General features: G+C 46.0%; 2 protein-coding genes across 2 annotated transcripts; one reads left to right on the top strand and one right to left on the bottom strand.

The window, feature by feature from the left end:
* Positions 1-851: 851 nt before the first annotated feature.
* Positions 852-2,318, bottom strand: LOC308300828 (excitatory amino acid transporter 1-like; the record flags this gene model as incomplete). The annotated part of the gene is made up of 1 exon (XM_080744726.1): positions 852-2,318. One exon carries the CDS (start codon positions 2,316-2,318, stop codon positions 852-854), a length of 1,467 nt encoding a protein of 488 aa, XP_080600852.1.
* A 1,990-nt stretch (positions 2,319-4,308) lies between these two features.
* Positions 4,309-5,712, top strand: LOC308300829 (nuclear factor 7, ovary-like; the record flags this gene model as incomplete). The annotated part of the gene is made up of 1 exon (XM_080744727.1): positions 4,309-5,712. The coding sequence occupies one exon, from the start codon at positions 4,309-4,311 to the stop codon at positions 5,710-5,712; it is 1,404 nt and encodes a 467-aa protein (XP_080600853.1).
* Between the last annotated feature and the right edge of the window lie 3,083 nt (positions 5,713-8,795).

Here is an 8,795-nt window from a genome sequence, read left to right on the forward strand (position 1 = left end):
AAATGTAAAACACACTGAAATATGTATCTGAAAACATTTTAGGTTAAGGAGTTTGTCTAATTCTTCTCCAAAAGTCCATATGACGGAATATGATTAAGGATTACTGTGATTATGTCAAGCTCACATAATATCACACACACCATCCTGTAACATTCACTAGTCAGAAAAAAAAAGGTTTCACATTTTTAAAAATAAATACAAATAAAACGATTATAATTGTTTAATGTTATCGAATAATTTATTAACGGCAATTAACGCATGTGTGTCGGGTTTGATACCAATGCGCGCACACGTGCGTTGTTTTTTTTTTTCGTCCTTTTTTTAAAATGTATTTGTAGGCAGTTGTATGTTGTTTATATTTCTCTATTGTCATGTTATCACTGCAGTGTATTTGTATGTGGGACTACGGCCAGAAATTGGCTTCTTGCTAAATCCGTCATATTTACATTAAACCATGTGCATTGATTGAAATATTCCTTTTCACTGTCACCGGAAATAAAGAAATAAAAGTACAGCTTAAATGTTCAAGCCATATTCATACACTTCTACTAGCAACTGTGCTTCACAAACCAAACCAATAACATATTTGACAAATGCTACGTCGGGAAGCAAAGGACTCTTAGTCACATGGTCTCTTGTTTGTGCGAGTAGTTTTTTTGACAGATGAGTCGGTAGTTAGCCCTTCGGTAAAATCTCAATATTTCAAGGTCACATTAGTCCGACTAAGGCTTAGGTTTTAGGCATAGTTTTACTGAGGGTAGGTTAAGGTTTAGGCATAGTAGCATTCAGCAGGTTATCATTCACTAGCGTCAGACTAATGTCACGTCGAACTATTGAACTTCTTAATAACGCTACGCTCCCAGCCCTTCTCCATTCTCCACAGGGTTGCCCAGTTCAGGATCCGGGTTCCGTAGTTCTGCGCGGGACAGATGCTCCACGATGCCCGCGCCAAAAGCGTCACCCAGCACGTTGATGGAGGTGCGCACGCGGTCTATGAACCAATCCACTACGAGGATTAGGGTGATGCCCTCCATCGGCAGTCCCACCGACGTCAACACGATCGCCATGGTGACCAGGCCGCCCTGAGGGATGCCCGCCGCTCCGATGCTGGCGAGGGTGGCCGTGAGACTGATGACGATCATCTGGCCAAAGTTCGGGTCCATGTTGTAGACCTGGGCGATGAATATGGCCGCCACGGCCTCGTAGAGGGCGTCGCCGTCCATGTTGACGGTGGCGCCCACGGGGAGGATGAAACGCGTCACCCGCTTGTCCACGCGGTTGTTTTCCTCCACGCAGCGGAAGGTGATGGGCAGGGTGGCCGAGCTGGAGGAGGTGCCCAGAGCAGTGAGGAGGGCCTGAAGCACTCCTCCCATGAAGCTGTACGGGTTCTTCTTGGTCACCAGGAAGTACAGAAGCGGCAGGACGAGCAGGCCGTGGATGAGGAGGCCCACGGTGCAGGTCAGCGTGTACATCCCGATCTGACTCCCCACCTCAGCCAGGTCGCTCATCTCCATGATCTTCCCCGCGATCAGGAACAGGAGGCCCACGGGTGAATACCAGATGATGCCGGCAACGAGACTCATGATGGCGTCGTTGAGGCAGACGAAGAAGTCCCGGAGCACTTTCCCCTGCTCCCTCATCTTGCTGATGACCAGTCCGAGGCACAGAGAGAACACCACCAGGCCCAGGACGTTCACGCCGGGAGAGGAAAGCGCCACGGGAACCAGCTCCTCCATGGTCTCCTCCACGGTGACGTTGTGGGCCACGGTCACATTCCTGGTGGTGATGATCTTCTTGTAGCCGGTCCTGTAGGACCTGAAGCAAGCCTCCACCAGGTTAGAGGGGATCATGTTCCTAACGAGGTCCAGCATGGCATCGGTGGCCTTTATGGGTTCCATGGTCCCGCCGGACACCTCTGGGCCGTTGCTGCTGACCTTTCCTGGCTTGATGATGCTGACCAGGGCGATGCCCAGGAAGACGGCGAGGACGGTGGTCACCATGTAGTAAGCCGTCGCACGCATGCCCATCTTGCCCGAGGCCTTGCCGTCCAGGGAGGCGATGCCCGTGACCAGACAGGAGACCACTAGTGGAATCATCACCATCTGCAGCATCCTCATCAGCAGCTCTCCGGGAAAGGTGAAGTATTTGATTTGCAGCATGGTGAGGTTCAGTGGGCGCAGAGCAAAGCCCAGGATCACTCCCAGTATGATGGAGGCAATGGTGACCAGAACGAAGAGGTTCCTCTTCAGGAAGTCTTTGACGTTCTCGCCGGTGATGGAGCGGATCCTCGCCTTCATACCGCCGGCTTTCCGTTCCATTGTTGTCCTTTTGGGAGAACAATCAGTGCTGTTTTCTCCTGTAATTTGAGATGGCTTTGGTGACTACAGCAAGGATAGTAGAGTTCTCGAGAGTCCTAAGGAGGCCGTCTTTGGGGTCTTTGGGGTCTCTCAGCGTATACAATACTCAATTATGATACTCGAAGGCCCTACATCAATCTCACTGTGTAACCTACTGCTTTTATCCCGTTTTGTGGGGTTTACTCTCATCATGTTTTTGAGTCAGTCATGCCCAAATATGGAGTTCCATGTCAGCCTTGCCCATATATGGACGTGAAAGGTTGTATTTGCCCTGCGTAAGCAAAGGGCATGCACCCAGAGACCACCTGGCTCGGCAAGGGGGGATTTGGCTGCGTTCAGGAAAAGACTGGCGCTGGCTTGGGCTTCCTAAAGCACCTAGTCATTTCACCAGGTTATAATTGTCAAGGAGGGAGGTCTTGTGAGAAACACAACTCACGATTGATTCAACAAGTCTGGCAAAACACCCTCAAGTTTATCCCAGTTTACATATTACGGCAGTGGTTCTCAGTCTTTTGAATTTCAAGAACCCCCAGTTTGATATGCATTAGGCCACGGATCCCCATTTGATATTTGATATATTGATACTTTCAATGTTTATATTGATTTTTGACAAATTATGTGTACACCTCTTTTCTCCTAAACAATTCTGACTTTAATGTGCAATATTATAGCATTTTTTTCACTAGCTTTTTCTATCTGATAATTAATAGATATTAGATGTAAAGGTGTGTTTCTTTCAGCAGGTTATGTAAACACTTAGATATAACCATACAACGCATAGGACTTTTACTTTTTTGATAGGATGTTCACAAAAGGTAAGAAGTGTTCCTGACGGCGGAGGTGTCCCGCAAAGGGCCGATTGTGTTCGACATTAGCGAGGAACTTGACTCGATCGTGTGCTCATTTGGAATGGATTACACTCCCCAGGCTAAATGCTAAATGGCTTTGTGGAATATATTGTGTGTGTGGGACAAATCACAAATGTCATGGGTTACAGGTCTACTGTAGCCTATGGCTTTTTATTTTGTGGGCAGAAAACAATATTTGACAGACATGAGTAGCCTATACATTTTACTGATGATTTGGAATGATAGGCTATATTATTGTAATGGATGATTGCAATGGAATGAGTTGAATGGAATGGAGAGGGACGGCAGAATAGTTCACGATGGAAGCATGACCAAACTATAGGCTACTTGTTACCTATTGTGAAACTTGGAAGATGCATAGCCTATAAACGCTCTCATATAGCTGCTCATATATGAGAGCAGGGGACGCGGCCACCCGTTTCGGTGACGCGCAGACAGGGATTTATAGCGTGTTGCGTTTTCATGTGGGCAGAGATTTTTTTCTACACAGGACCGTGTGGAGGCGTATAGGTTTCAAAACGAAGTCAGAAATCCCTGGGGATTTTTCAGGTATGGATTAGGCCTTGTTAAGCATTGGTAGATTTGTACCCTTTATTAGTGTGGTTGCTATAGGCAACACACTATTGGAGATTTCTTTTTTCGAGTAAAGTGAACCTGTGTTTTGTAAACTTTCAAAGTAATGTTATCCAGGTGTAGCAGCTGCATCCAGTTTGGGCGGCTGCACAAAGTCATGCTTCTCTTGACATCACAAATTCACAATATACAATATAAATGGTAAGATGGAATTAATTTATAGCGGATACCTCGTGACTTGCGTCATGGCAACCACACTTGCAATTTCCCAGAATTACATATTTCTAGTTATACTGTTGTATTGCTCCGGCAGTGTCGTAGCTGTGACGTCAACTCCCACACTGGTCTGTTTCTAGAAAAGCCGTAACACGAATCCACACTCAATCAGACCGAGAGATACAGAGTAGATTATCTATTAGTAACTATAGGAGTGAGTATTCACCCGGACAACTTGAACCTGCTGCTGACTTGCACTCAGCTGAATTGCACTTTAACGAGAGCCAAACAAAATGGCTTCCAAGTCATCTCTTTCAGAAGAGGACTTTTCCTGTCCTGTGTGTCATGACGTCTTTAAGGATCCTGTTGTCCTGTCGTGTAGCCACAGCTTCTGTAACGCCTGTCTGCAGACATGGTGGAGAGAGAAAAAAATAAACCAATGTCCAGTTTGTAAGGAAATAAATTCAATGGATCATCCACCCTGTAACCTGGTTCTGAAGAACCTGTGTGAGGCCTTCATAAAGGAGAGACACCAGAGAACTTCAATGGGGTCTGAGGTTCTCTGCAGTCTGCATGCTGAGAAACTCAAACTCTTCTGTCTGGAAGATCAACATCTTGTGTGTGTTGTGTGTCGAGATTCTAAAAAACACATCAACCACAGATTCAGACCCATCGATGAAGCTGCTCTGGATCACAAGGAGGACGTCCAGAATGCACTGAAAGTCTTGCAGGAGAAGCTGGAGGTCTTTAATGAAGTTAAAACAAACTGTGACCAAACAGCGAAACACATTAAGGTCCAGGCCCGGCACACAGAGCGGAAGATTAAGGAACAGTTTAAGAAGCTTCATCGCTTTCTACAAGAGCAAGAGGGGGCCAGCATCACTGCACTGAGGGCGGAAGAGGAGAAGAAATGTCGGTTGATGGAGGAGAAGATTGAGGTTCTGAGCAGAGAAATAGCAATCATTTCAGACACATTCAGAGCCTTGGAGGAGGAACTGAAAGCTGAAAACATGTTATTCCTGCACAACTACAAGACCACAATGGAAAGACTCCAGTGCACACAGCAGGACCCACAGCTGATCTCAGGTGCGCTGATAAACGAGGCCAAACACCTCGGCAACCTGACCTTCCGAGTCTGGGACAAGATGAAGGACATTGTCTCCTACACTCCCGTCATTCTGGACCCCAACACTGCCCATCCAAAACTCATCCTTTCTGATGATCTGACCAGTGTTGGAGATGGAGAAAGACGTCAGCTTCCTGACAACCCAGAGAGGTTTGACTTCTATGGCATCGCCCTGGGTTCTGAGGGCTTTGACTCTGGGACTCACAGCTGGGATGTTGAGGTTGGAGACAATACACTATGGGAAGTGGGCGTGTTGGCGGAGTCTGTTCAACGGAAGGGAGAAGGAGGGGGTAGATCCTGGAGAATAGGGGTGTTTGAAGGTACATACAAAGCTGGCTTCTCACCATGGTTAATGAATGATCTCTCATTGGAGCATAATCCAAAGAGGATCCGAGTGCAGCTGAACTGGAATGAAGGAAAGCTGTCCTTCTCTGACCTAGATACTAACACAGAAATACACACCTTCAAACACACTTTCACCGAAACACTCTTTCCGTACATTTACACCGGTGATACCTTTCCCGTTAAGATATTACCAGGGAAGATTGATTCTGCCCATAACTGTATCTAATCACGTTTAAGAGTTTGACAGAGACGCGGGAGGACACGGTTGGACACTGGTACTGCACAGAGAGACAATGGTGGTGGTTCGTTGCCTGGATTGCAGCGGCAAATTACAACAGCTGAAGCAACACAGGCTGCTGCCATTGTCTCGGGTTCTGACGGCGATTGCAATCTTCCATCTCATGCACCAGCGCATTCCGTCACAGTAACCGCCTGTAAAGGAGCTGTCCTCCATGTGTGCTTTAGAGTTGGGAAGTGACCGGTCAGTCACTAACCATTCAGCGTCTGAGGGCATCTTGCATGCCCTATTTAAAATTAATTTAAAATGAATATATAATTTGGATTTTACAGTAGAATTTCCATTTTGCCCAAGGCTTTAAATACTGTGCTATGCACAATTTAGTGATGCATGTCATGGTTGGAAGACAAGGTTCTGATGAGGGGATGGGAGACTGGGGAGCCCTTCTTTCCAAGACTGGTTTGTCTAGCTAGATAAAGTTGCTTCATATGAGCAAATATACAGAAAGAATGATAGGTTAGTTAAATATGTTTAGTAAATTGTTAAGTTATGTACTGTAATGTACTGTGTATTAGCAACAGAGACGGAAATGTGGTGTTAGAATGACTTGATCACAAGATGTATTGCGATGTGGTAACGTTTTAGCCGAATGCCGAAGACCCCTTGGCATTGTTGTTATTGTCTAATAACATTTTTAATAATATCTAAAAGGAAGTGACGACGGAGGTTGCAGGAGAGAATTCGGTGGAGACCAAGCCCACATAAAGGACTCTGAGGTGGCTGGAGTCTGTGTGGCTTTATGTTGGTTTTGGTCTGGGGACCGTGTGATCGTGGATGGAGGGCAGGGTTGTAGAGCGTTGATGGAGGTGTTCCCTTACACTCCTGGTAGGAAGATGAAGATGCCTCCGGACATCACAAGCGCTAGGTTATGTGTCATCGAGGTTAGAGCTAGGCTTGTAGAGAGTATGCATCATCTGACAGGACTGGAGTGTGGAGGTAGTGATTCTCAAACCTTTTGATTTCAAGGGCCCCTTGTTTGGTGTGCATAGACCGCACATAACTCTGAGAGTTATGTGGCTGCCTGTACACTCTTGAAGTTACAGGGCTATAAGGGTCCATTTGGTTCCTATAACTATCAATAATTTAATCTGGGGACACTGGAACCCGCTCAATGACCCCTGGGGGGGCAGGATGTGACCATAATACGAGAACAGTGTGATGAACGGACTCATCGAGTGAACAGACTCATCGAGTCAGCGTGTCGACGGATAGAGGTGTTTATGAGAAATGTAATATAATTCAATGTAGATTAAATTAGGACTAAGTGAAGAAGAATTATCCCAGAGCGTCGCATGAAGTTGTAAATAGAGTGAATAGGTTTTATAGTTCATGAATGGGAAAATGTGCGATAAATATACAGGTACCCAAGAAAAAAATAAACCTTCAAAATTAAGAAACCTTACATAAAAGGAAGAACAAATAAAATCTTTAGGAAAGGGTATCTTATATTTGTCTATCGTGAGTAATGAAGTAATGACTGATTGGTCGCACCTGCCAAGGATGAAGGAGCATCAACAAAGCAGAACGGCATCGTGGGGGCTAGAACCAGAGCTGAACCGGAGAGCAATTTCCAGAGAACCATCTCAGCTACATCCAATATGCCAGAGTAGGAATGTTAGATGTTTAGCTATTGTGGGAATATCAGACAAACATGTTTTGCGACATAAACATTTGATAGCCAATTCAGAATGCTCAGAAGACCCAGTGGTTCCCAGTTTGGCGAGAGACAAGTCTAGGAGGTGTACCTTTGAATCTTGTGAAACTTATACTTTAGGCTCATCACTCCTAATGGAGCATAGGCCATCTACGACTCTTCTCCATCCAACACAGCTTTGTGCTGTCCTTTCTGCCTCGCCCCATCAGGTTCCCTGTCTCTTGAGCTCTACCTCAGTGTCCCACCTCCAAGTGTTCTTAGGCTGCTCTCTTCCGCTTCCCCTGGGGGTTCCAAGTCAGGGCCTGGCATGTAGTGCTGGTTTCCGGTTTCCTCAAAGTGTGGCCTATCTATCCCCACTTTTGTCTCAGGATCTGTCTCCCTCTTAGCCATAGTTCCTCATTCTTGATTTTGTTTGGCCACCTGATCCTACAGATGCGTTTCAGACAGCTCTTGATAAAAGTCTGGATCTTCTGCAATGTCCTTTTTGTCATTCTCCACGTCTCTGAACCGGAGAAGTCCAGATTTTACATTGGAATTGAAGATCCACACTTAAGTTGTCATGGCTATGTCCTTGGAGGACCAGATGTTCTTTAGAATGATGAAGGCTGCTCTGACTTTGCCTACTCCGGCTGTGACGTCGCTGTTTGTGCCACCCTGCTTATCTACGTATGATGCTGTCTAGGTGATGGAGTTGACTTCCTGTATGGGTTCACTGCCTACGGTGACTGTGTTGTTGGTAGAGGTGTTGATCGTCTTTAGTTTGGTCTTCCTGTTTATTCTCAACCCGGTCCCAAGGGATGTAGTTGCCAGCTTGGTTATCTTGTATCTGGTTGTGGTTGTATGACAGGAGAGCCAGGTCATCAGCAGCAAAAGTTGAGGTCATCCAGTTGTGTCCATAGGGTCCACTGTAAGCCATTTTTTATTCCTTTTGTGGTGGTCTTCATAATCCAGTCTATGACTAGGAACAGGAAGGACGATAGGAGGCATCCCTGACGAACACCAGCCTTGACCTCAAAACTCTCTGATAGGTGTTTTGAATCGGGGGGGTTAATGATCTTCTCTGGTATATCGTAATGCCTCAACTGTTTCCACAGAATCTCTCTATCCACGCTGTCAAATGCCTTTTCGTAATCTATGAACTTTTATAATGGAGTTGGATTGCTCAACAAAGATGCGCAGTGTGGCAATCAGGTCCGTACAAGATCTGTTCCTCCGGAGGCCTGCCTGCTGGTCTCGAAGCACGCATGGGATCAACTGCTGCGCTCATTCTGGCCAGTACAATTCTGTTGAGAAACTTTGTGACAGCCACATTATTATTATTATTACCCTTATTTAAATACATCTTAATTCTCTGACT

Source organism: Nannobrachium achirus, assembly GCF_963921795.1.
Source record: "Nannobrachium achirus genome assembly, chromosome: 16".
In the NCBI taxonomy this organism is placed as follows: domain Eukaryota; kingdom Metazoa; phylum Chordata; class Actinopteri; order Myctophiformes; family Myctophidae; genus Nannobrachium; species Nannobrachium achirus.